We start from the raw sequence: 27,900 nt of genomic DNA on the forward strand, positions 1-27,900 counted from the left end.
AAGTTATAACAGGTAACGTGCATAATAAAATATTTAAAAATAAGGAATAAGAATGGAAAGTGTGCATTTGCTATGATGTTTTTTGCTGGTTTGTGCACTGCTGTGAACTACTAGCAACCACATGCATGTTATGTTGAATTAGAGAAGACCAGGCTTCATGTAGAATCATCCCTTGTTTTAAGTTGCATTATTGAGTATATTTGATCATTTCAGCTGATCCCTTGAATGCTCTTGAGAAAAAAATTATAATCTTGTGGAGCATTTTGGTTTGCTGCCATAATACTTGATGTTTGGTTTTGGTTGTATGAGTTGCCAGTCTTGATTTGTGTTTCCTTTCATTCTCTGCATTCTTGGTGTGTTCAGATTAATGTGTTTCTCTTGACCTGCCTATCTGTCCCATGTATTACAAACCACAAGTACAGTTGATCTTGTAACACCAAGTTTCTTGAGACTTGTATGGGAAAGTTTTGAGGGTTTCAGAATATTAAAGATCCTGTTGAGGGGATAGAAGAAAGTTACCTTTATATTTTGCTGATGTGGTATCCTTGATATTTTGTTCTCTGGCTGACTGTACATAAGTGAGAATCATTGTTCATCTGAAAAGTCTTTTTTTTCATTATCTGCCTGTCTAGGAGCTGACAGCATTTATTTTGTCAACTAATGTTCTGTTGTAACCATTCTTTGGTAGGATGGTGCTAGGTAGTCAAGCTATTAGTTTCTTTTATCTATATTAGTGGAGAATCTGTAAGCTCTATCACATAGGGAATGAATAATTCCTTTTTTTTTTGTGCTGGGTGGTGATGGGATGTGGTGTGCAAATATCGTCTGGTGTTTACTGGCTTCTTATACACTAAGAAATTGAATGTGTTCTGCTGGAATACATTACAACTGTGTCTAAAAAGGGTAAACATCTGTTTATTTACCTCTAATTCAACAGTAAATTTAATCCGAGGGTAGATATTATTAAGTTATGTGAGAAATCTTCTAATTGGGTAATAGAGCTGGACCAAATGATGAATACATCATCAGCATATCTGAGCCAAACTTTAGGTTGTGTTCCCTGGTACTGAATGTTTTTTACTTCAAACCACTTCATGAACAAATTTATTAACAAGGGCCAATTACTAATCCATCCTTCTGTTCTTGGAATTTGAAGAAAGTACTGTTTGTGCAGTCTTTGAAGAGATCTATGGTATCTGTGTTTAGCTACCTTAAACTGATATTCTTACTTATCTGTTCACATTGCTAATCAGTTCAAAACCTTCTGAATAGTCATCATTTCAGTCACCTTACTGAAGTGCTGACCGAAGTAACGTGATGCTGTAAATGGTTTAGGAAAAGAGTAGTTATTCAACTGTTTGCTAGTAGTCTTGTAGTAGTAGGGTTTTTGTTCTTGGTACTGTGGTGAACCGATTGATGATGTCAAGGCTTGCAAGCAGATCAGTAGGTTCTATTGTGATGTATTTGGTGCATTCTATGAAATGTGTTGTGTTCTTTACAAAAGAGATAGTTTTGCCAATATGAGGGCTTAGCAGGTTTTCTAAGCCTCCCCACCAAGGCAGAACTGCTTTCCTCCAGGAAGCAAGACCACCATCAGTGGGAGTCAGACCTAGAAGAGGTACTAAACTTTACTGAGTAAAGTTTTTTCACTTCATTGCAAATTAAATTCAAGAAATTATCTTCTTGGGTTAGTGATTGGTTCCCACTGATGAAATCTTGAAAAAGGTCAAAACCAGTTTGGATCCTTCCCATAATACATAGCATCATACACATCCTTTTGGATGTGTATGATGCTGTGCTGGCTTAGCCACACTAACTTTGGTTAGTGTTGCCGAGTTTGCATCCTCTTGATTCTGTGTGCTCTTGTTACTTCTGCCCACTTGAAAAATTCCATATCTGTCTGGTAAGCTCCTTTCATTAATTTTTGTCTTGATCATATCATCCTTTCCTTAGTTACCTGCTTCTAAATCCTTTCTAAGATTTCTGTATTGTCATAAGAACTATTTGATCAAATCTGTATACAGTACTTTAAGTAAGTTCTGATCCAGGTGTTATACAAAGTAACAGCCACCTCCTTGTTTCTACTTTGTAATGTTTGTCTCACAATAGCAGCAGTTCTCTTCATTACCATTGCAATGTGCTTTTACTGTGCGATCACAGATGAGAGACCCTTCGACACTTATGCGCATGGCAGAAGAAGGCGAATCCCTTTCGATAATAGGGTAATCAATGTGTTTTGTGAGATGAGTGTTTATTATTATACATCAGAAAATTAGCTTTTCTTTTATGAAAATTCTAGTTTTTAAAGTGGTAACTATTTTGCTTGCAGAACAGTTCGAAAATTTTACGTATAAAGCATGTGATTTCACGTGTCGGTAACAAATTTGTACATCGCCTTATTCCTTTCTCCCCTTCAACACAAATTGACTCTGTTTGGCAAATTGCCAGCCGAGGGTCTCGTATCTGTGTTCGGACAGTAGAATGTCAGCATTTCCCTGTTTCATAATAGAAAACCTTATGTTTAGCTACCTTAAACTGATATTCTTACTTATCTGTTCACATTGCTAATCAGTTCAAAACCTTCTGAATAGTCATCATTTCAGTCACCTTACTGAAGTGCTGACCGAAGTAACGTGATGCTGTAAATGGTTTAGGAAAAGAGTAGTTATTCAACTATTTGCTAATGTTTCCAAACTAGCAACACTTATATACAGGTTGAACAGCAGGATATCACAGAGTTTTGTGATATCCTACTTTTTACTCTTCTACTTTCAGATGCCTCCATAGAGCTCACTAATCTAGCCTCATTTGCAGTTTAACCACCATACCGTCCAGTTGTGTGGTTAAATAGTAATTTGCTATGTGACCATCTGTTAAATGCTTTAGAGAATAATGCTGGATTTTAGAGAATAATTATTTTTCTGTAGTGATTTTAAAATGTGAACCTCCCCTCTCCTCACATCGAACAGTTGGAAACCTATGCTTGGCCTAAGGATTAGATAATCTAGAAACCTTGCTCTAAAGATCAAAAATGGATCTTTTTCCAGCTACTTCACATCGACTATATGAGACCACCATCCTTTAATAAGCAGAATGGCAAGCTCACATCAGATGATAAAATAAAGCATTTACAAACATTCATACTCATGACTGAATTCAAATCCATGACCTGTTTGTTAATCCACAAAAGTGTTATCCACTCATCTAATGGCTGATGAAAGTGCAATTTTCATTTAATGTTGCATATTTTTGTGCTCATATTGTATTGCATTACTTTTGGATTGGAAATAAAAAAACATTTCATTTTTTCCCTGATGTCTGTGTTAATTCATAAAATCAAAAATTTTACAAGCTTATTTAACAAGTTTGCAAAATTGTCCACTTTCATTCATTTTTACAATGAGAAGCATTATTTGTTACTGAATTGATGCATTTATAAAATATTTAAATAAATATATAATATTATTTTAGTTCTAAATATTGTACTGTTCTTAATGTTGATAATATATACATTTAAGTGTGGATGCCTGGCAGCACTTCTCCATCAGTTGCAAGGAAAGCAGAAGAAAGCCATGAATCAACAGTTGAAAGCCAACCTAGAAGTCCAATTTGGCAGCCGTATGGTGGTGAATCTGATGAAAAGCTTCATTTTCGTAGTATACAGTTAGAGAGTCCAAAATCTAAAGAAGTTAGTTTTTTTTTTTCTTACTTTCTTTAAATATATATCTTTAGAGTGCAATTCTGTTGTAACTGCAGAATGGTTTGAAGTGCGTATAATATAAAGTACATGTTTTGATTTTAAATGGACAATTAAAATTATTCAGTTTACTTTGATTTGTTTAATTTGATGAATTTGATTACAATATATTAATAAATTTTATGAATTTAGTTAAGTATCATAAGTTATATTGAAAGATGTCCAGCAAGAACATCTGTTGTATTTAGGATAAGGGTCCAGTTGATCTGAGCTGCTTTCTCCCTCATTACTTTCTTTATTAATAACAGTGCATGTTTCTCTGCTAAAAGATAGATCAGTATACCACAATAATGATTTATCATTCAATTTGGAAATTTTTTCATTCATCCAAGCTAAATGTTTATTTAAATGTTTAGATGGTGTTGTGTGTTGATGGTAGTAGTCAGGGCTGTACTTAGCTTTTCCCGAGACTGGTAGGGTCTGAAGCACTAGAGTGCTCTGGAACCCTTGGCCTCATTGTTTGGGACCCCTTAAATTGGCTAATTTTTTGGCCCCCCAGCTGGAGTCTTGTGTGTCTGTGCATAAGTATTCTCCTAGTAGTAGTGTGTAATAAGAGGATTAGGTAGAAGAGATGGTGAGTTGTTGTGCAGCAGAGTAGTGTGCCCTCCCGCAATGTGTCCATGGACTCCCTGGAGGTGTCACAATAATAAGTCCAAAATAATTAAAAAAAAAAAATGCAACTAAATTCAGAAATAAGAAAAAAAATCTTTTTCTGGTTTATTCAAATATTTCATTAATTCATAAGCTATGTGTTAGTAATATTGAAAATGATGTACATCATTTTCAATATTACTAACGAATCTATTCCAAGAATCTTGGATCAGGTTACTTTTTTTATTATATTTCTTTGCAATATTTCTCTTAGTGACACTGATGTTTGTTTTTGCAAGTATACTTTGTAATCTTTTTATTGCCTCTATAGTTGTTTGTATTTCATCATACCATTCAAGGGAATAATGAAATAGCAAATTGTGGAATGATTAAATGCAGACAGTAGATAGCAAACATTAAATGTAAAATAGCAAACATTAAATGGAATGATGAAATAATCAACTTCATTTCTTACCATATTGCATTCCATGTTTTCAGTAACTACTTAATAATAACTATTTAATAACCTATGACCAGTACCTGGTCATAGGATCTGAGAGCTATCCATAACCAAGGTAACAGCATTGTCTCCAATTGGCAAAAGTGACTATGCAGTTTTGACTTGGGACAGCGTAAAACATGAGGAATATTCTATCAAGAAATGGTATTTGTGAGCTACAACACAGGTGACTGTGACGTGCTTAGGAATAAGCTTAAATCTGTACTATGGCATAAAACAATGCAGCATAAGGATATTACTAATGCATGGGATATAGTTAAGGTTCATCTAGTGGAAGCAGTATTAAATTGTATACCTAGGGTAAGGGATGTTAATCAGGTGGGAGTTAGATGGATAAGTAACATCATTAAGCATGAGCTGCAGAAGAAGAAAATGCTGTGGAGGGTGTATTATTATTATTGTTATTATTATTATCCAGGCCTCCATGGAGTCAAAAGACTCATCGTGGGAGGTGTCCTTCCTAAGAAACACAAAGTCTATCAAGACTCATCGAGGGGAGGTCCCTCCTAAGAAACACAAAGTCTATCGTACCACTCCTTAAACTCATTGACCATTTTCACTCTCACCACTCCATCAGGCAATGCATTCCATGGTTCAACCATCCTCCATGCAAAGAAACCACTCCATACCCTCTTGCTCGTGGTTTCCTTTCTTAACTTCCAGGGATGGCCTCTTGTCATCACCTTCCCGCTGTTCAACCAAGCAAAAGAACTCCCCAGTGTCAACCCTGTAACCACCTTTCAACAATTTAAAAGTATCAATCATATCACCTCTCCTTCTTCTATCCAAAAACTCTGCAGTCCACATTCCCTCAGCCGATCCTCATAACAACATTGTACAGTCCTGAAACCATCTTTGTTATCTACTTTGTACCCTTTCCACAGTTAATTTATCCCATTCAAATCCTGGGGACCAAATCTGAGAATAATAGTCTAAGTGTCTAAGTGTGGCCTGATCAGAGTCTTATACAATGGAATGATAACCCTTTTATCTCTGCAGGTCAGTGTCCTTCTCATTATTGCAGCAATCCTCTGTGTTACCTTCACCACATTTGCAATATGTCCCCTAAATTTCAGGTTTGTATCAATCCTCAACCCCAGATCTCCTATATATAAAGAAATATAAAGAGAAAGGTGACCAGCAAACTCATAAACAGTACAAGGCTCAAGCAAGAAAGGTGACCAGCATGGCAAGGAGACAAATTCGGATTATGAGAAGAATTTAGTCAATCAGGACTGCCCCCTCTGCCCCTCCCTAGCTGTGCCCCTGCTCAGGGGTCTGTTTTAGGTCCATAACTGTTTAACTTGTATATTAATGATATTGTGAATGGGGATGCAAATTCAATGTTGCAAAATGTAAGGTTTTAAAATTTGGAAAACAAAGATGGGATGTAGAATTTATGCTTGGTGAGGATATATTGTTGGGGGTGGAGGAAATGAGAGAGCTGGGGGTAATAGTGGATAAGGATCTAAAATTTAGGGGACACGTAGCAAAAATTGTGAAGACAACACAAAGGCTTCTGGGGATGATGCGAAGGACACAGACTTGTAGAAGTAGGGAGATTCTTGTTCCGTTGTATAAGGCTTTGATTAGGCCACACATAGACTATTGTGCTCAGATTTGGTCACCTGGTTTTCAGAAGGATGAAGAGATGTTGGAAAGGGTCCAAAGGTGACTGACTAAGGTAGTTTCTGAACTCTGGAATGTCGAGTATGAGGAAAGATTGAGAAGATGCAACTTGCAGAGTCTGGTGGACAGGAGGACGAGGGGAGATATGATAGAGACCTACAAGTTGGTAAGGGGTTGTTATAGGATCAGTGCTGGAGAAATAGTGGGAGATCAGGGGAGAACCAGAGGTCATCCCCGGAAACTGTATAAAGAGGGCGTGAGTAGGGAAGTGAGAGGTAGGTTTTTTTCGTGTAGAGTTGTAAATGATTGAAATGCCTTGCCTGAGAGTGTGGTGTCTGCAAGGAGTTTGAGTGTGTTTAAGACACGGTATGATGAGCTGTGTGTGATAAAAGGACCTCCCAGATGAGTCTTTGACTCCATGAGGTCTTGGGGCAATAATAATAGTAATAGTAATTTGCAGTCAACTTTATATTTAATCAAGGTGATGTGGAAAGCTTGCAGGATATTTTAAATAGGCTGTCAATATGAGCAAAAGTTATTGAGTGTCAGTTTAATGTCAAGAAATGTCAAGTTATGCATTTTGGGATAAATAGATTACAAGCCATGTATCATATTGATGGCACTGTACTCCAGGAAATAGATGAAGCTAGAGAGTTGGGGGGATGCAGATAAACAGAGAGTTAAAGTTTAGAGGAAATATTTCTAAGTTTGCTAAGGCAGCCCATAAGATTATTCTATTGAAGAACACATTAACAATTAGAGATAAGGAAGTCATTATTCCTCTTTATGAGGCCTTGATATGCCTACACATGGATTACTGTGCATGTTGGCCAAGTGGTTAGTGAATCCACATTCTAGCCAAAAGGCTATGGGTTCGAATCCTGCCGTGAGCATGGATATTTGTGATTGTCTGATTGTCTGTGAAAGTACTAGTGGTGATGGTGGTGGGTGGCAGATGGCTTTTGTGTTGATGATGATGGTAGTCGTAGTTGGTGGATTGCATGGTGGAGACCGAGAGCTGTAGAGTAGGTGCCCAATGAGTCTTTGGACTCCTTGCAGGTGTCAAATAATAATAATAATAATAATAATAATAATAACAAATCTGGTTCCCTGGGTTTCTTGGGGATGAGGAAGTGGTGGAGAGGATTCCAAAGTGAGTGACCAAGATGGTGAGTGGCCTGAGGAATGTACCCTATGAGGATAGATTGAAGGTGTGGATTGCAGAAGTTGGTTGATAGGAGAAAAAGAGGGGATATGATAGAAACACTTAAGTTGCTTAAAGGGTTTTATAGGATAGATGCAGGAGAAATGTTTCAGCACTTGGCTGGGACCAGAACAACAGGTCATTCCTGGAAGTTGAATAAAGGTGTAGTTAGTAGGGGTGTGAGGACTAGATTTTTTGCTTGGAGAATTGTGAATAAGTGAAATGGGTTGCCAGAGTCATTTGTGAGTGCTTTCTCTGTTAATGGGTTCAAGGAAAGGTATGATAGATTGGGTCTCCTGCGATGAGTCTTCGGACTCCATGGAGGTGCCCATATAATAATGTTGACTATAATCTCCCCTACACTGCTCTGAATTGTTAAGTTGCTACCATATTGACCTACAGACTTCATAGCTTAAACTAACTTAAGTTTCATTTTAATATAGATTATATGTAGAATTTTATTGTAGTTTGTCAAAATAACAATTATTTAAAGAGAGAAAAGTTGTGTATGATGTGAATGAGAGGTATGAGGAATTAAATAAACTTGATGTTAATAGCAGTAAGACTTGATGATATATCAGTGCATGTCTTATTGGAATGTTTCAGTGAATTAATGACAGCCTTGACATACCTGTTTAACATAATTCCTTGAAAAGTCCCAAAGAAGTTGAAAGAGGGCACAATTGTTCCACTTCACAAAGTGGTGATAAGACTAAGACTCTGAATTATAGACCAGTCCATATGTCTGAAGTTGTGTTGAGGGTGTTAGAGAGAGTTGGTGAGTGTTAGAATCCAGAGTTAGGTTGGTAATAGCAGTATCCTCTGTGATAGCATGAGTTTGCAAAAAAGGAGGTCATTTTTAGTATGCCAGATCATGTACTGCAATTCATTGATCCACAGTCCAATGACGGTGTTGTTTGCACCATTCTAGATGATACCGGGCATTGGTAGGTGTAATCATGGGCTTTTGAGCTGTGGCATGACCATGAAACCCAAGGGCAAACACATTCATTCCAGAGCTCATGCAGAGGTCATTTATGCTGGCTGCTAAGGCTTACTAATGATTTATTTGACAACATGCTTGAGAGTTCGTGGTCTTGATTTGTTAGTTTCTTGGGACTACTAGTTTGGGGGAGGGTTTTTGGTGGTTCGATCACGTTTCCAATTCATGATAACCTCGCTGACTCTAGTCTAGGGCATATGCAGTGTGGCAGAAATCTCTTGGATCAAATGTCTGACTATCATACCACTTTCAAACAGACTCATCTCCTTTCATCCACTCATCCTGATGCCAAAGAATGTCTACATTGCTAATGTCCACATACCTATGTTTATATAGCATTGCAGATATGTATCGGCATCATATGGATAAGGCAATGTAAAGCTGTGGTGACATCTGGACGATTTTGGCATCATAGTGTATATTGCATGGAGAGTCCTTGGTGAGTGGAATGCATTGTCTGAGAGTATGGTGAGTGTAGAAACAGTAAGTTTAACAGTTTGATGAGCCTTGTGTGTGACAGTACTGACCTCCTGTGATAAATCTTTTGTCTCCATGGAAGTCTAATTACTATTATTATTATAGACCTCCAGAGAGTCAAGGACTTTTCAAGAGAGGCCATATATCATCCACACACACTATCATATCTTCTCTAAAATTCATTCACACTAGATGCACAATCCATTTCAACAGGTAAACTGTTCTGCTCACTCACAACTATGTACAAGAAAAACCTAGCTTATCCCTTTCTTAACTGTGACAGACTTTACTTCTTAATTTCTTCAGATATTCCCTTGTCTCCACCTTCCGTGTAGCAAACAATTTCATTAACTGATATCCTACAACACTCTTTTGGAAATTTAGGTTTCTATCATGCTACCTCTCTTTCTTTTGTTTGTATGCAGTCCACATACTCTCAGCCTGTCATCATAATCTACATTCCATAATCCTGATATTATTTTTGTAACTCTTCTTTGCATTCTTTCCACAGTTCTTTTATTTCTTCAGAACCCAGGAGACCAGTTATGCTCAGAGTAGTCTAGGAGTAGTTGCATCAAGGCCTTGTAAAGAGGCAAAATAATTTCCTCACTCTTTCCTGTTTATGTTCCTTTCAGTATTGCAATAATTCTCTAAATTGCACTTGAACTTCATTTTGTCCACCATAACTCCATGATATCTGGTCTCATTGGTTTCTCCAAGCATAATTTCACCTAAATAATATGCCACTGGACATCTCATCATGCCAGAGTGCATGACTTTACACTTAGTAACACTGAACTGACAGCATTATCGTGTGGACAGACCTATGTGTTCGTTGAACATGTTGTTTATTTTTTAATGGTATATATTAGAACACAGAAACTAAATAAATAATTAATTTATTAACTTATTGCTGATATTTCACTGATGTTATAACCAGCATCTTCAGAGCACAAAAACACAGTTTGTCACAATACGCGAGACTATAACAACATGGTGTAATCAACGGACTAGTTAAACAAAATTGTAGCAACAACACAAAGACTAGAGTCCTGATTTTTGGCGCCCTCTATCTGAAAAAAAAAAAAAAAAAAAATAGCCAACTTTAAATAGCCAACATCCAAAAATCCACTTTACAATGGAACTGGAAGCTAATAACTGTCTGCCCTTCCTGGATACACTTATCACACGTCTTCCAGATGGTTCCTTATCATTTTCAGTTTTTAGAAAACCCACACATACAGGGAGATACTTACACAAACAATCACACCATCATCCTTCTCAACAATATGGCATTTTAAAAACGCTAACCCATAGAGCGAGAGAATCTGTTCCAATGACAATGCCCTTGCTGCTGAACTGGCTCACTTACGCCACACCTTCTTGGCCAATGGCTATAATCCACATAAGATAAACAAAATACTAAATGCTCCTAAGAAACCCCTCCCACCATCCACCACAGAGAACTACAACAACACAGTCACCATCCCATACATTAAAGGCACATCTGATAAGATTTCAAGAATTCTTAATAAACATAAACTACGTACTACATTCAGACCATGTTGCAAATTAGCAACCCTTATCCGCTCACCCAAGGACAGCATTCCCCCTTTATCACATCCAGGAGTCTACCAAGTACCCTGCTCATGTAATCAAGCCTACTACAGTCAAACAGGAAGAAATGTGAACGTCCGCATCAGCGAACACAAAAGATACGTCCGGAATTATCACTATGGCAAGTCGGACCTAGCAGACCATGCTCTCGATACCCCTGCACACAGGATCAACTGGAAAAACACAAAAGTACTACACAGAAGCTCTTACAAGTCGGAGAGATTGTTCTTCTTAGAGGCGACAGAAGCCTGAAACATACTTCAAATCTGAACAAATATGGCTGTATTAACTTGCCTAAGATCTGGGAGACAGTCATCTTAAGAAAAAAACTAGTTTTTTTATTTATTTATTTTTTTATTTTTTTATTTTTTTAGGACTCTAGTCTTATGTGATAGCTACAGTTTTTTTTTTTTTTTTTCAGATAGAGGGCGCCAAAAATCAGGACTCTAGTCTTTGTGTTGCTACTACAATTTTGTTTAACTAGTCCGTTGATTACACCATGTTGTTATAGTCTCGCGTATTGTGACAAACTGTGTTTTTGTGCTCTGAAGATGCTGGTTATAACACCAGCGAAATATCAGCAATAAGTTAATAAATTAATTATTTACTTAGTTTCTGTGTTCTAATATATACTGTTAAAAAATAAATAACATGACAGCATTGTCATTTGCCCAGAATTCCAGTCTATTCAATTCAAATCATTCTGTAAGTGCTGTATATCAGTAGTAGCTATGATTGCTCTGTCTATCTTTGTATCATCAGCAATAGGTCTTTCTCAATATCATTAATGTATAGATTCACAGACTGCTCTTGTTACTTTGTTATAAAAGGCATTTAGATTAATAAAACAAGAGCACTCCTTAACAAATCTATGCTGACCCTTACAGATGACATTACCCTTATCTGCCCAATGCTGTATATAATCTGTCACTAATTTCCCCCATATCATAACAACTACAGAAGAAATACAAACTGGCATGTAGTTTGGCACTTCATTCTATCACCTCCTATTTTTGCTTGACATTCACCCACCCAGTCATTACCATCCTCTAAATCTACTACATTAATTTCCACACGACACTCTTCTTCCTCAGCCTCAATCACACTACTCGTCTCTCTGCCAGCATTCTCTCGTTTCCAACAGATTACTATCAAAGCCACTTAATTCTAAGCTGTTATCTATAACCAAGTTCCACCCATCTCCTACATTTTATTCAGACATGTATTCCTCAGTCTAGTACTGTATATACTATTCTACTATCGTATCATACTTTTCATATACATATCATATTATACGTTATATACTATTATACTATCAACATTAATGTTATTTATATTCTGAGTGATCCATGAAAGAGTGTAAACATTTCAAATCAGATCTCTTGTGTTGTTCAGTCACTGCAGAAAACAAAACAAAATCTTACATGATTCCAGAAAATGAATAAAAGTGCTTATAATAATAAAAAAACAACGGATTTTTATCATTATTTTTATTTATCATAATTTCTGTCATTTTAGAGATTTAGGCCCAGTGGTTTCTGGTCTCATTCCATCTTTTTCTTGGTTGTTTCTAACTTCTATGTTCTCCAACTGGCTGGTATGGAAGTATCTTTTTGGGGGTAGTCTTGAATTATCAATTCAAGGGATGAGAGGATGCACAAGGTATGTTTTCCAGGCGGTACAGTGATTGAGGCATTAGATATGAGGAGGGAGCGAGATAAAGAGTTGATGGTTTTAATAGGTACAAATGACTTTACAGAGGAAAAAGAGCACGTCACAATGGATATCATGAGGCTGCTTAGATGAATAAAAGAGAATAGTGCAAGGAAGGGTAGGAAGGGTAGTAAGCGTGTTGCCTAGGTATGACTGCGGTGAAATGAGGCAGAGAGCAAGGATTATGAATGGCATGTTGGCTGAAATGTGTGAGGAGAGGGGAGTACAATTGTTAATGTGTGGAATCAGTTTGAAGGACGAAGTGAACTGTATGGGAGCGATGGACTGCATTTGAGCGGTTATGGTGTGTCATTTGGAGAGACTGTTTCTGGAAGGTAGAGAAGTGAGTGTAGAAAATGAATCATATCAAGTGGGAAGTGATGTGGAAGAGCAGGATAGTATGACAGGAGAGATTGAAGAGGTGGTTATAAATGAGGAAGAAAGTGCAATGAGTATGGAAAATGAGAGAATGGGTGTGTAAGATGAACAGGGAAACAGGGAGGCTCAGGGTGGACAGGGGTACACAGCGTGAGAAAGGTGGAGACGATGTGAGAGCATGTGTAGACAGGAAAGGAATGGGATGACTGGGATCAAGAGAAAACAGTTGGAATTGAAGACGGTTCTAAAATGAATAAGCAGAAAGAGAAATGGCCCAGTCGAGCATGGAGAGATCACATCGAATGAGTGGTATCAGTGAAACTAGCTGTAGATCCAGAAATGAGCTGCGTGTTTATATACAAATGCTAGAAGTGTAAGAAACAAGGAAGATGAAATGGTTGCACTAATTCAGTCTGTTCACCCAAAAATTGTTGGAATAAGTGAGACATGGTTAGATGAGGACGACATCCTGACAGGAATAGAAATGGAAGGATTATGATGTGTTTTGTGAGGATAGAAGGGGTAAAGAGGGAGGGGAAGTGCTATTGATGATAGAGAAAGAGTTATGTCCATACAAATTAGAGATGCAAGAGGGAAATAGTGCCAATGGTTTTGAGGTGGTATGGTGTGAGATAGAGGTGAATGGAATCAAATACTTGGTAGGATGTTGTTATAGACCAGGAAATGTGGATGGTAGTGACTATGAAATGTATAATCAAATTAGCCAAGCAAATAAGAAAAGAGTGATCATTATTGGCGATTTTAATTATGGCAATTTAAACTGGAATGATGAGATAGCAAATGGAAGTAAAGAAAATGAGTTTCTTGAGTTTTTGAGGGATAACTACCTCAGACAGTATGTAACAGAGGGCACACGAGGATTGAGGGTGTTGGATTTGGTCATCTCATCAGAGGATATAATTATAAATGAAGTGTCAAATCACCCACCAATTGGTGAAAGTGACCATGAGGTGATTACCTGGGTGGTTGCCAGCAGTGTGAGAATCTCTATAAGAAAAGGGTGTATGTGAACTACAGTACAAGGTGGGTGATTATGAAGAGCTCAGGAGACAGCTTGCAGGTGTAGCATGGAATGAGGAGTTAGCTGGAAAATAGATCAATGCAGGTTGGGGGATTTTCAAAAACTATCTAGCAGATGCAATGTCTAAATGTATTCCAAGGGTGAGAAGGTTAAATAAGGTAGGTGTGAAATGGATGAATAAAGATATTAAACATGCGATACAGAGAAAAAGGGCATTATGGAGGCAGCATAAGAGAAGTTAAAATATCCAATTCCACAAGTACTACAAAAACCAGGCAAGGCAGGTGACTTGGTTGGTGTGGGTTTGCTAAAGAGAGGTATGAACAACAGTTAGCAAATGACAAAAAGAATCTTAAGGAGTTCTTTTGATATGTAGCCAGCAAAAGAAAGAATGATTATGGAAGGATGACATTGATTGGAGAAAATGACATAAAGACAGGTGTTGCAGAAGGTGTTGTGGAGATTCTTAATAAGCAGTTCATAAAGGTCTTTCAATCTTGTGAATATGACTTCATGGAGAGATTGAGAGCAGTTGATGATGGCAAAGAGAGACTGACTGTAAGTGATCAAGAGGTGTATGGGGAGTTGAGCAAACTGGATGTAAATAAGGCTGTGGGATTTGATAATATATCACCAAATAATATGAAGAAATGTGCCAGGGAGTTGACGCCGGCCCTTGACATATTTTTTTTAATACGAGTCTTGCACTCGGTTCCTATAGTTCCTAAGGAGTGGAAGGAGGGCAAGATTGTGCCACTTCATAAAGGAGGGGATAGGACTCGCGTATCAAACTTGAATGAAATACTTGGTTGGATGTTGTTATAGACCAGGAAATGTTGATGGTAGTGACTATGAAATGTATAATCAAATTAGGTAAGCAAATAACAAATATAGGCCTATCTTCAGGTGTTGTAGTTGAGTTGTTGGAAAAGCTTGTAAGAACTAGGGTCCAGAATTGGGTTGGCAACAATGACATTATCTTTGATGGACAGCATGGATTTGCTGAAGGGAGGTCATGTTTTAGTAATCTACGTACTTATTACAATAAGGTGACTTCTTCCATGGACAAAGGAGAAGGATACACAGTAATATACTTAGATTTTGCAATGGCTTTTGATAGAGTACCTCATGATAAGTTGACAGTCAAATTAGAGCAGATGGAGTTAGATATTAGATTAGTGTATGGGATTGGAGACTGGCTATCTGATAGGTATCAACAAGTTGTGTGCAGAGAACGATATCCAGGAAAAGTAAAGTTACTAGTGGTGTGCCTCAGGGGTCTGTTTTAGGGCCATTGCTGTTTAACTTGTATATTAATGATATTGGTGAAGATTTGCATGGAGATATTTAGTTTTTTTGCAGATGATGCAAAGTTGGGACGAACCATGAAGAGTAGAGAGAAAGTTGTGGCCTTACAAGAAGACTTGAATAAATTAAGTGATTCGGCATGGTAATGGGGATGCAAATTCAATGTCGCAAAATGTAAAGTTTTAAAACAAAAATGGGATGCAGAATTTATGCTTGGTGAGGATATATTGTTGGAGGTGGAGGAAATAAGAGATCTGGGGGTAATAGCGAATAAGGATCTGAAATTTAGGGGACACATAGCCATAATTGTGACAACACAAAGGCTTCTGGGAATGATGTGGAGGACACTGACTTGTAGAAGTAGGGAGATTCTTGTTCCGTTGTATAAGGCTTTGATTAGGCCATACATGGGCTACTGTGCCCAGATTTGGTCACCTGGTTTTCAGAAGGATGGAGAGATGTTGGAAAGGGTCCAGAGGCGACTGACTAAGGTAGTTTCTAACCTCTGGAATGTCGAGTATGACGAAAGATGGAGAAGATGCAACTTGCAGAGTCTGGTGGACAGGAGGAAGAGGGGAGTATGATAGAGACCTACAAGTTATTAAGGGGTTGTTATAGGATCAATGCTGGAGAGTTTCTACAGAAAATAGTTGGAAATCATGGGAGAATCAGAGGTTATCCCTGGAAACTGTATAAAGTGGGTGTGAGTAGGGGTGTGAGAAGCAGGTTTTTTTTTCATGCAGAGTTGTGAATGATTGGAATGCCTTGCCTGAGAGTGTGGTGTCTGCAGAGAATTTGAGTGTGTTTAAAGCACGGTATGATGAGCTGTATGTTTGATAAAAGGACCTGCTAGATGAGTCTTTGACTCCATGGGATTTTGAGTAATAATAATAATAATAATAATTCTTTCAATATGTTCAAATCCCTTCTTTCGATTTTTGTATATTTTGTCCAATACCGAGTCTATTTTTAGTTTTTTATGTGCAGAGAAAGTTATTTTATGTGACATAAAATAACTTTCCCTCTTTGAAGGCATCTGTAGCTAAAACCAATAAACAGAATGAGAGTAAATTTTATATTGAGACTTTTGAAGGGATGGGGAGATGATTTCTGCAAAAAAAAGATTTAGTACCAAAATTTCCGAAAATTTCGGTAGAGCCGAAAGCAAGCGGATAATTACATTAAAGGCAGATAGAATGGAATAATAACATTTAGACTGTGTAAGCGACAGCTGCAACACTCATTCCAGCTGGATACGTGGCACGTTACAGTGATAATAAGAATAATAATAATTAAATTAAAACAACAACTTGCAAGAGACACAGAAATTAATGTAGTTATTGAACTCACAGGAGATAATGTTTTATTCATCAGAATCAGGGTCCCCTGCACCACATACACAATTTTCAATGTGTTGACCTTTCTTGTGTACAACAAATTGCATCCGGTGTGCCACATGCTCTACAGCTGAGCGTAAGGAGTCGGATTGGATGTTCATAACAGCCCATTTTATTTTCTCTTTCAAGACGTGCAAGTTGGGAACGCCAGCAACATACACAATGGATTTCAAATATACCCCAACAGCCAAAGTCACAAAAGAGAACGTAAAAAGACCAGGCAAGGAGGGTGACTTGGTTGGTGAGAGTAGCTAAAGAGAGGTATGAACAGCAGTTAGCTAATGAAGCCAAAAAGAATCCTAGGGAGTTCTTTCGATATGTAGCCAGCAAAAGAAAGAATGATTATGGAAGGATGACATTGATTGGAGGAAATGGTATAAAAACAGCTGTTGCAGAATGTGTTGTGGAGATACTTAATGAGCAATTCATAAAGATCTTTCAATCTTGTGAACTTCATGGAGAGATTAAGAGCAGTTGATGATGGGGAGGAGAGACTGACTGTAAGTGAGCAAGAGGTGTTTGGGGAGTTGAGTAAACTAGATGTAAATAAGGCTGTGGGACTTGATAATATATCACCACGTATTCTGAAGGAGTGTGCCAGAGAGTTGACACCTGCCTTGACATATTTTTTTAATACGAGTCTTGCACTTGGTCAAGTTCCTAAAGAGTGGAAGGAGGGCAAGATTGTGCCACTTCATAAAGGAGGTGATCGAACTCAAGCATCAAACTATAGGCCTATCTGTGTGTCAGGTGTTGTGGTTAAGTTGTTGGAGAAGCTTGTGAGAACTAGGATCCAGAGTTGGGTTGACAACAATGGTATAATCTTTGATGGACAGCATGGATTTGCTAAAGGGAGGTCATGTTTTAGTAATCTACTTACTTATTACAATAAAGTGACTGCTTCCTTGGACAGAGGAGAACTATACACAGTAATATACTTGGATTTCGCAAAGGCTTTTGATAGAGTACCTCATGATAAGTTGACAGTCAAACTAGAGCAGATGGGGTTGGATATTAGATTAGTGCATTGGATTGGAGACTGGCTATCTGATAGGTATCAACAAGTTGTGAATGGGGGTGCAATATCCAGGAAAAGGAAAGTCACTAGTGGAGTGCCTCAGGGGTCTGTTTTAGGGCCATTACTATTTAACTTATATATTAATGATATTGGTGAAGATTTGGATGGAGATATTCAGTTGTTTGCAGATGATGCAAAGTTGGGACGAACCATAAAGAGTGGTGAAGATGTTGTGGCCTTGCAAGAAGACTTGAATAAATTGAGTGATTCGGCAAGCAAATGGGGATGTGAGTTCAATGTTGCAAAATGTAAAGTTTTAAAATTTGGAAAACAAAGATGGGATGCAGAATTTATGCTTGGTGAGAATATATTGTTGGAAGTAGAGGAAATAAGAGATCTGGGGGTGATAGTGGATAAGGATCTAAAATTTAGGGGACACATCGCCAAAATTGTGAAGACAACACAAAGACTTCTGGGAATGATGCGGAGGACTCTGACAATTAGAAGTAGGGAGATACTTGTTCCAATGTATAAGGCTTTGATTAGGCCACACTTGGACTATTGTGCCCAGATTTGGTCACCGGGTTTTCAGAAGGATGAAGAGATGTTGGAAAGGGTCCAAAGGCGACTGACTAAGGTAGTTTCTGACCTCTGGAATGTTGAGTATGAGGAAAGATTGAAAAGATGTAATTTGCAGAGTCTCGTGGAGAGAAGGAAGAGGGGAGATATGATAGAGACCTACAAGTTGGTAAGGGGTTGTTATAGGATCAATGGTGGAGAAGTTCTACAGAGAATAGTGGGAGATCAGGGGAGAACCAGAGGTCATCCCTGGAAACTGTATAAGGAGGGTGTGAGTAAGGGAGTGAGAGGCAGGTTTTTTTCGTGCAGAGTTGTGAGTTATTGGAATGCCTTGCCTGAGAGCGTGGTGTCTGCAAGTAGTTTGAATGTGTTTAAGACACGGTATGATGAGATGTGTGTGTAAGATAAAAGGACCTCCTAGATGAGTCTTTGACTCCATGAGGTCTTGTTTAATAATAATAATAATAATAATAATAATAAAACGTGCTGTTATGAATATCCAATCTAACTCCTTACTCTCAGCTGTAGAGCATGTCGCACACCGGATGCAATTTGTTGTACACAAGAAAGGTCAGCACATTGAAAATCGTGGTGGTCCAGGGGACCCTGATTCTGATGAATAAAACATTATTTCCTGTGAGTTCAATCACTACATTAATTTCTATGTCTCTTGCAAGTTGTTGTTTTAGTTTAATTATTATTATTCTTATTATCATTGTAACGCACTACATATCCAGCTGGAATGAGTGACGGTGCTGTCGCTTACACTGTCGGAATGTTATTATTCCATTTTATCTGCCTTTAATATAATTGTCCGCTTGTTTTCGGCTCCGCCAGCACCAAACTTTCCCCTATCAGCGACTTTTGGTGTTAAATCTTTTTTTCGCAGAAATCATCTCCCCATGCCTTCAAAAGTCTCAATATAAAATTTGGTCTCGTTCCGTTTATTAATTTTAGCTACAGATGCCTCCAAAGAGGGAAAATTATTTTATGTCCACCCTGTATATATGTGCTTCTTTTTTTTATTATATTTTTTCTTCCCAGAGAATATAGCCTGCTGTTCTTCATAGGAATTTAATTATTTATTTATTTTTTTTATTTTTTTATTCTGCAGTTTTGTCATCCATAATTCAGTTCTGTGTACTAAAGAAGGTCTTGTCAAAACTTTATAATTTATATTATAATTATATTATAATTATATTTATGCTTTTGAACTTGGTTAGGTTTGAAAATATCATTGATCATCCTTGTTATCTTTAGGGAGTTTGAAATTTTGAAATCAGTGTCACCTCTTTTGTATATGATATAGTGCATCTAAGGTATTTAAAGTACAGTAGTTAATTTTATCTAAAATTTTATTTTCAATCATGATTTTACTTTTGAAAGGAGATGGCCCTTTAAAAGCCATGATTTTTGTTTTGTCTGTTGATATTTGCATTCTAAATTCTTTAGCAATTATGTTTATGGAGTATATGGTCATCTGCAACAAAAGAGTATTAAGTATAGTTTCACAATCCAGTTGAAATGCTGTTTTTATAGTTTTCTTCAATTTATTTATTATTTCATCTAATCTATGTAGATATTAAATAAGACATTGGTGACTTTGGGCATATCCCTCATCTGAACCATTCTTTTTACCTTCTGCACTAACCATGCAAGGAACTTCTCAAATGCACATTACCATACTTACTCCATCCTTATACTGACATCCAAAAATTTATATACTCTGAAATGCCCTTCCTGTATATTTTAACTGTGATAATTTTGTGATATTGTGATGCAGTGAGTTTATGTGATATCTAATCTTAATAACTGATTTTACAGTTATCTAATCCCTTGGCTGAAGCTTAGATTTCTCCCTGTAGGGCTTTCCTATTAGTGAAACTTTAGATGAAGTAGCGTCATTTGCATTAATTTGTGATCTGAGAGGTGCAATCTGTGTTTGATATTAGAATACATCTCAATTCTGGGGGAATTCAGATGCCACAACGCACTGTATTTATTAAATGCCTTTTTTCTGAATTTATTATTCTTTTAAATGATTATGTCTCCTTTTTCAGGACAAAGTGCCATACCATCAGACAAATGATGATAATAAGAAAAGTTCAGATTTGGTAATACTAGATCAAAGCCAAATAGTAAATAGTTACAGTCCAAGAAGTCCTCCAATAGCCAGCCAAACAAGTCCTACACAGTCTCCATTTACTAGGGTTGGTGTATCCAGTGGACTTCCATCATCACAGAGTCCAACAGTGACCCTTCTTCAGAAAGCTAGAGGTGAAAATGTAGAATATTTTTCATAATCATTAATCATAGCATATCTCTTTTTTCTCTATATGTATTTTTCTAAGGGTAGGAGAGCCTAACTTTTTTTAAAATTAACTTTTTACAGAATTATCTATCAATATACTATTCATTATATAAAGTTATGTATACTCTCTCTCTCTCTCTCTCTCTCTCTGAGGCAGGGCATTAAGAACCCATAAAATCCTACAACCTATTCCACGCATATATATATATTACTGGATAAATCGTGTTAGAACATGATATTGGTAGATGTATATATATATATATATGCCAATATTATGGATGAGATGACCTTGTGCAAGGTATGCCCAATTACTGATCATCTCCTACTAGTGGTATTGTTATAACCACTAGACTGACATATGCATGATCTTTAACTGTACTTCATCAGATCATGACATGATATTATGTCATGTTGGTTTAAATATGAATGATATAATGCAGAGGCACAGTCTGATGATCTTTTGGCATAAGAGAGTATAGACCTGCAATGTGTCCTTTAACACCATGGAGTCAGATGTTAATAATAATAATAATTACCTGAAATTGATCACAATAATATATTGGAAGTTTTTCCACTTGGTTATACTATAAATTAAAAAAGATGCCAAGATGTTATATTCTTGGTTTCATCTTTTATCCAAGTGTAAGCAAACTGTAAGCAAACAAAGTTTGTGCGTGAAATCACTTCACGACTGGGCTACTTATATATAGGGACATTTTAGAGGAGGTATTTCAGTAATAAGGTGTGACACCTTTTGACTACTTGTATATGGAAATATGAATTCTGAATTACTTCAACCTTGGTATCACTTCTGGGTTTGGCTCCCACTGATGAGACCTCAACGAATGAAACCAGTCTGGGTAGTGGCCCTTCCCATAATGCATAGCATTATACATGTCCATAGGGATATATGCATTGCAAGGAGATACTAAGGCAATTGATAGGAACATTAGTCTCTATATACAAGTAGTTCAGTCATGAATTGATTTTTTGTGCAAACTTTGTTTGCTTACATTTGGATAAAGAATGAAACCAAGAATATAACTTTTTTGGCATCTTTAATTTATTAGATTATGATAATAAGCCATCAGAGCAATCTAAATGATTCTGAGGATGATATTATAGTGAGTATCAGATGCTCTTATGTCATGTAATTATGTGAAAACATTCTGCTAGGTTGTTCATGCACAAAGTTTACTGAGAGTGCTTCTGGTGTGAGATAGAGACCAACAAGATGATGCATATAGTTGGCTACTGCTTTTGGACAGGTGTGCAAGGAAAAATATGGATGATATGAATTGCAAATTAGTACAATCAACAGAATTGACAGTTCCACTGATGAAACTTTAATTTAAGTCTCAGTTGTGTATCTTGAGCTTTTAATCCTGTATAAAGGCAAATTGGTCATGAGAACACACAGTTTATAGACAAAAAATACTATTGGTGGTGGTTGAAAGGGTGAAAAGGGTTCAAAATAGTTCCATCACATAAAGGTGGTGCTAAGACACAGGTAGCAAATTACACCAATCTATCTCTGGAGTGATGCTTAATATACTGAAGAAGTTGGTAAAAGGAAGAATTTATTAGTGGGTGGACAGGAACATGATACTCAATGGGAAGGCAGCATGGTTTGTGAATGGTAGATCTTGCTTTAATAATTTTCTCAATTTTTATATGAAAGTGACAATTAAGTTGGATAAAGGAAATGGTTACACAATGATACTGCTGGCCTTTGCAAAGATATTTGATAATTATCAGATGGAAATCTGCTACATACATTGGAACAAATAGGGATGTTTATGGATAATAGGATGGCTGATGGACAGATATGAAAAGATGGTATACAGGGAAATTGAATCCAGGAGAGGATGAAACCAAGAATATAACTTTTTGGCATCTTCAATTTATTAGATCATGATAATAAGCCATCAGAGCATTCTAATACTCTCTAACACCAGTGGGTGACTGGTGGTCTACCACTGATTCTGTACTTGGACTGCTGCTATTTAATTTGTATGTATTTAATTTAAGGAAAAAATACAGTTGTTTGCTGATGATGCAAAACTGGGAAGAGAGATCCTACAGGATCTCTAAGGATATCTAAGGAAAGGATCCTACAGATCCTTAAAATAGACTGGTAATATGGTCAGAGGATAATGTTACCAGTTCAGTGTGGCAAAGTATAAGCTCATTCACTATGGGTGTATACTATATTGATAAAGCAACTTCAGGAAATTGATGAGGCCAGGGATTTGAACATGATTTTATAACTGAAAGTTGAAAGAATTGAAGTTTAGAGGACAAAAGGTTGCCCATAGCTCATCAGATTACCTAGATGTTGAAGAATACACTAATAAGCAAAGGTTATTATTTCCTTTTAATAAGTCTCCATGTGGACTGCTGTATGCACAAATCTAGTCATCTGGATTTTTTATGGATGAGGATGTGGTGGAGAAGAGTGACAGGTGAATAGAATGCTCCCTGTAAGTATAGATTGAAGACTTCTGGGATACAAAAGAGAGTTGAGAAAAAATGGCATATATGATAGATATGACATATAAAGAGGTTATATAGGATGGACACCGACGTTTCTTCAATACACTGGCAGGAAGCGCGCGCGTGTGTGTGTGTGTGTGTGAGAGAGAGAGAGAGAACAAAGGATTCCATGAAAATTTTGTAAGAGGCTTAGAAATGGTTTTCTGTTACTCTTTCTCAGGATGATAGTAAATAGATGAAATGGAAGTGATGAAAAGTGATGTGTTTTATTGGTGAATGAGTGCAATGATAAGTATGATAGTGCCTCTATAGTGCAAATGGAAGGACAAAGAACGTGTTGCTTTTCAATTGGATAGACCTGGGTTCGATGATGAGAGGAGTTTTTATATGAGCTTTTTCAATTGAAGCTGAGTTAGCAGATCTCATATGGAGGAAGCTGGATATTTTCTAACAGAAATGTCAGTTTTTAATCCTGTATAAAGGCAAACTGGACATGAGAACACACAGAATTTACAGACAGAAAATACTATTGGTGGTGGTGGACAGTAGACAGCATTGTGTGATGATGTTAGTAGTTCGAGGATCAGTGAGTGTGTATAAGAGTAGTGTACCCTCCCATGATGAGTTCTTGGAGGTGTCACATAATAATAATAATAGATGTTCTATGAATAATGATTAGTATATGCTTCCCATGATGAGTCTTTCACTCCACAGAAATGCCCAAGAAAATAATAATAACAATTGTTTCTATGAAAACTCCTTTTATTACCTTATGTGTTCCTATTACAGTGGCATACTAAGATTTTGTAAAAGCTTTTGATAGACTGCTACATGACAAGCTGTTAAATAAATTGAAATAGGTGGGATTGGATAATAGACTTCTGAGTTGGGTCAGTGACTGGCTGTCAGATCGGTATCAAAAGGTTCTATATAGATGTGCAGTATCCCAAAAGAGGAAGATCACCAGTGGTATACTGCATGGGTCAGTTTTGGGACCATTGTTGTTCAATTTGTATGTTAATGATATTGGAATGGGTTTAACTAGTGAAATGCAGCTGTTTGCAGATGATGCAAAAATTAGGAGAGCAATGCAGAGGCAAGTGAATGCTATGGCCTTACAAGAGGACTTGAATAGATTGCATGAATGGGTAGGTAAGTGGAACTGTCAGTTCAATGTTACAAAGTGTGAGGTTTGAGATTTGGTAAGCAACAATGGGATGTGAAGTATACACTTGGTGGGGAAACTTTAAAGGAAGTAGAGGAGATGAATGATCTGGGAGTGATGGTGGACAAGGACCTGAAATTCAGAGCCACGTGCACAAGTTGTGAAGATATCACATCAGATAATGGCAATGATGCAGAGAACCCTGACATGCAGAAATAAAAAGGTTATGATGTCATTGTATAAGGCCTTTGATCAGTTCTCATATGGATTATTGTGCACTTATTTTATTGCCAGGTTTTCATGGTTATGAGGATATGTTCTCGTAACCATTGGAAAGAGTCCAGAGAAGCTTCACAAAGGTGGTCAGTGGTCTTTGGAATGTGGAGTACTAGGACATATTAAGAGAATATATGTTGCAAAACTTCGTGAATAGGAGGAAAAGGGGAATATGATTGAGACATATAAGCTAGTTAGGAGTTGTTATCAGGTTGATGTGGAACAGATTTTTCATAGAATGGGAGAGGTTGGGTATGACAAAAGGCCATCTCTGGAAATTAGGAGGGCATGAGCAGAGAAGTAAGGAGTAGGTTCTTTGTATAGAGAGTGGTTGGTGAGTGGAATGCATTACCTGAGTGTGTGTTGAATATAGACACATTGAATGTTTAAGGCATGGTTGGATGAGCATTGTGCATGATAGTGTGTACTCCCACAATGAGTCTTTGACTGCATGGAGGTCAGATGTCATCATCATCATCAAATTCCTGCCATGTACCCTCAAGGGGTGTACAGGATATGACAGTACTACATGAAAAAATTACATCATTACTAACTTCCTATCTACAATTTTCCTCCAAATCAGTCTGTTACTTGTCAAGACTCCAACATTATCAGATCTTATATTTCTATCGTCTAAGGCACTTTGTACAGTATCAATCCACCTATATCTTGGTCTTCCTCTGGGTCGTTTTCCTGCCAACCTGGCAGAGAACACTTGTTTTGCTAATCTTTCCTCTCCCATTCTATTTAAGTGACCATACCATCTGAGATTAGCTCTGCTAACGCATTCCTGGATGCTGACAATGTCAAGTTCTTTCCTAATATCCTCATTTTTAATATGATATTGCCATTGATGCCATCTGTTCACACCTCTAATCTTTCTGAGGACTCTCATATCTGCGGTCTCTAGTCAAGTGTTTTACTTCTGACCCAGCTCTCAGATCCATAAGTTAAAATTGGTTTGAACACTGTCTTGTATACAGCTAATTTAGTGTTCCGACTAATTTCTTTCTTATTCCATATGAATTTATTCAATTGACTTCCCACGATACCAGCTTTGCTGATTCTGTTGTCTATTTCTATATTTAGTTTACCATCTTCAGTAAAAATTGTGCCTAAGTAGCTGAAATGTTTTACTTGTTCCACAGGTTCTCCATTCACAACACAGTTGACATTTTCAATGATTCTGCCTATTTTCATTGTCTTTGTCTTTTTATTGCTGACCTTCATACCATATCTATTACAACAGCTATTCAATTTAGTCAGAGAATCTTGCAGACTTGTGGCGGATTTATTTAGAAGTATAACATCATCTGCATAAAGCAAAGAGCTGACATTAACATCTCCAATTTTGATATCAGAGGTCAGATGTTAATAATAATAATAATTATAATTATTATTATTATTATGTATTATATATTATAACAAGAGGTATCACTGGAAAAGAAATTCAACTTGCAGAAGAATTGGATAAGTACCAGATCGACATAATAGGTGTTACTGAAACAAAGAAGACAAGAACAGGTGAGATTTTTCGAAGAAACAAATATAAGATGTTATATTCAGGAAATAACAATGAGTGAAAAGAAAGTAGCTATAATATTAAACACTAAATATGAGGATAATCTTTTTGAATGGCAGGCAATATCAAGTAGAGTGATGCAGGCTGATATCAGATTGGGAAACTGGACAATGAGATTTATTTATGCTTATAGTCCCACAGAAGGTTCTACTAATGAACAAGTATAGAAATTTTTCGATGCACTAGAGAAGGCAGCTGACACAACGAAAAAGGAAAAGTTGGTTCTTGTTAGAGATCTGAATAGCAGAGTAGAAAATGATTACCAGACATATAAGTATGTTTTGGGATAATTTGGAGAAAAGAGCAAAGCTAATAACAATGGTAAGTGCTTGCTAGATTTCTGCTCAGGACATGGACTAGTTATTACTAACATTATGTTCCAACATAAAAATGTGCACAAATTCACAGTGGAGAGAAGAAGCAAGGAAACAATAACATAGTCAATGAGAAAAGTCTCATTGACTATGTTATTGTTGACAGTGGTATTTTTCCACTGGTTGATGACACAAGAGTATATAGAGGAATTGAAATAGGAAGTGATCACCATTTAGTGTTGAGCAGGATAAAATTGAACTTCGTATTGAAAAGAAGGGTGGTTAGGAAAGTTTTGAAATGAATGAAAGTTGAACTAGTTATCAGATATGAACTGTAGACTCAAATATATAAACATTATGCAAGAAAAACTGAAATAGTTTATTATTATTATTATTATTAAACAAGACCTCATGGAGTCAAAGACTCATCTAGGAGGTCCTTTTATCTCACACACATCTCATCATACCCCGTCTTAAACACATTCAAACTCCTTGCAGACACCACACTCTCAGGCAAGGCATTCCAATCACTCACAACTCTGCACGAAAAAAACCTGCCTCTCACTCCCCTACTCGCACCCACTTTATACAGTTCCCAGGGATGACCTCTGGTTCTCCCCTGATCTCCCACTATTCTCTGTAGAACTTCTCCACCATTGATCCTATAACAACCCCTTACCAACTTGTAGGTCTCTATCATATCACCCCTCTTCCTTCACTCCACTAGACTCTGCAAAGTACATCTTTTCAATCTTTCCTCATACTCGACATTCCAGAGGTCAGAAACTACCTTAGTCAGTCGCCTTTGGACCCTTTCCAACATCTCTTCATCCTTCTGAAAACCAGGTGACCAAATCTGGGCACAATAGTCCATGTGTGGTCTAATAAGCCTTATACAATGGAACAAGAATCTCCCTACTTCTACATGTCGGTGTCCTCTGCATCATTCCCAGAAGCCTTTGTGTTGTCTTCACAATTTTGGCGATGTGTCCCCTAAATTTTAGATCCTTATCCACTGTCAGCCCCAGATCTCTTATTTCCTCTACTTCCAACAATATATTCTCACCAAGCATAAATTCTGCATCCCATCTTTGTTTTCCAAATTTTAAAACCTTACATTTTGCAACATTGAACTCACATCCCCATTTGCTTGCCCAATCACTCAATTTATTCAAGTCTTCTTGCAAGGCCACAACATCTTCACCACTCTTTATGGTTCGTCCCAACTTTGCATCATCTGCAAAAAACTGAATATCTCCATCCAAATCTTCGCCAATATCATTAATATACAAGTTAAATAGTAATGGCCCTAAAACAGATCCCTGAGGCACTCCACTAGTGACTTTCCTTTTCCTGGATATTGCACCCCCATACACAACTTGTTGATACCTATCAGATAGCCAGTCTCCAATCCAATGCATTAATCTAATATCTAACCCCATCTGCTCTAGTTTGACTGTCAACTTATCATGAGGTACTCTATCAAAAGCATTTGCAAAATCCAAGTATATTACTGTGTATCC

General features: G+C 37.1%; 1 protein-coding gene across 1 annotated transcript in view; it reads left to right on the top strand.

Annotated features, from left to right (window-relative positions):
* LOC150099286 (uncharacterized) overlaps window positions 1-27,900 on the top strand; it is a 623,534-nt gene that overhangs the window by 129,220 nt on the left and 466,414 nt on the right. The window contains exons 7-8 of the mRNA XM_090404213.1: window positions 3,519-3,688; window positions 20,294-20,510. Of these exons, the coding sequence (XP_090260339.1) occupies window positions 3,519-3,688; window positions 20,294-20,510 (387 nt within the window). The remainder of the gene's footprint in view (window positions 1-3,518; window positions 3,689-20,293; window positions 20,511-27,900) is intronic.

Source organism: Typopeltis vanoorti, chromosome 14 (genome assembly GCF_054136105.1).
Source record: "Typopeltis vanoorti isolate ZY-2024b chromosome 14, IOZ_Tvanoo_1.0, whole genome shotgun sequence".
In the NCBI taxonomy this organism is placed as follows: Eukaryota; Metazoa; Arthropoda; class Arachnida; order Uropygi; family Thelyphonidae; genus Typopeltis; species Typopeltis vanoorti.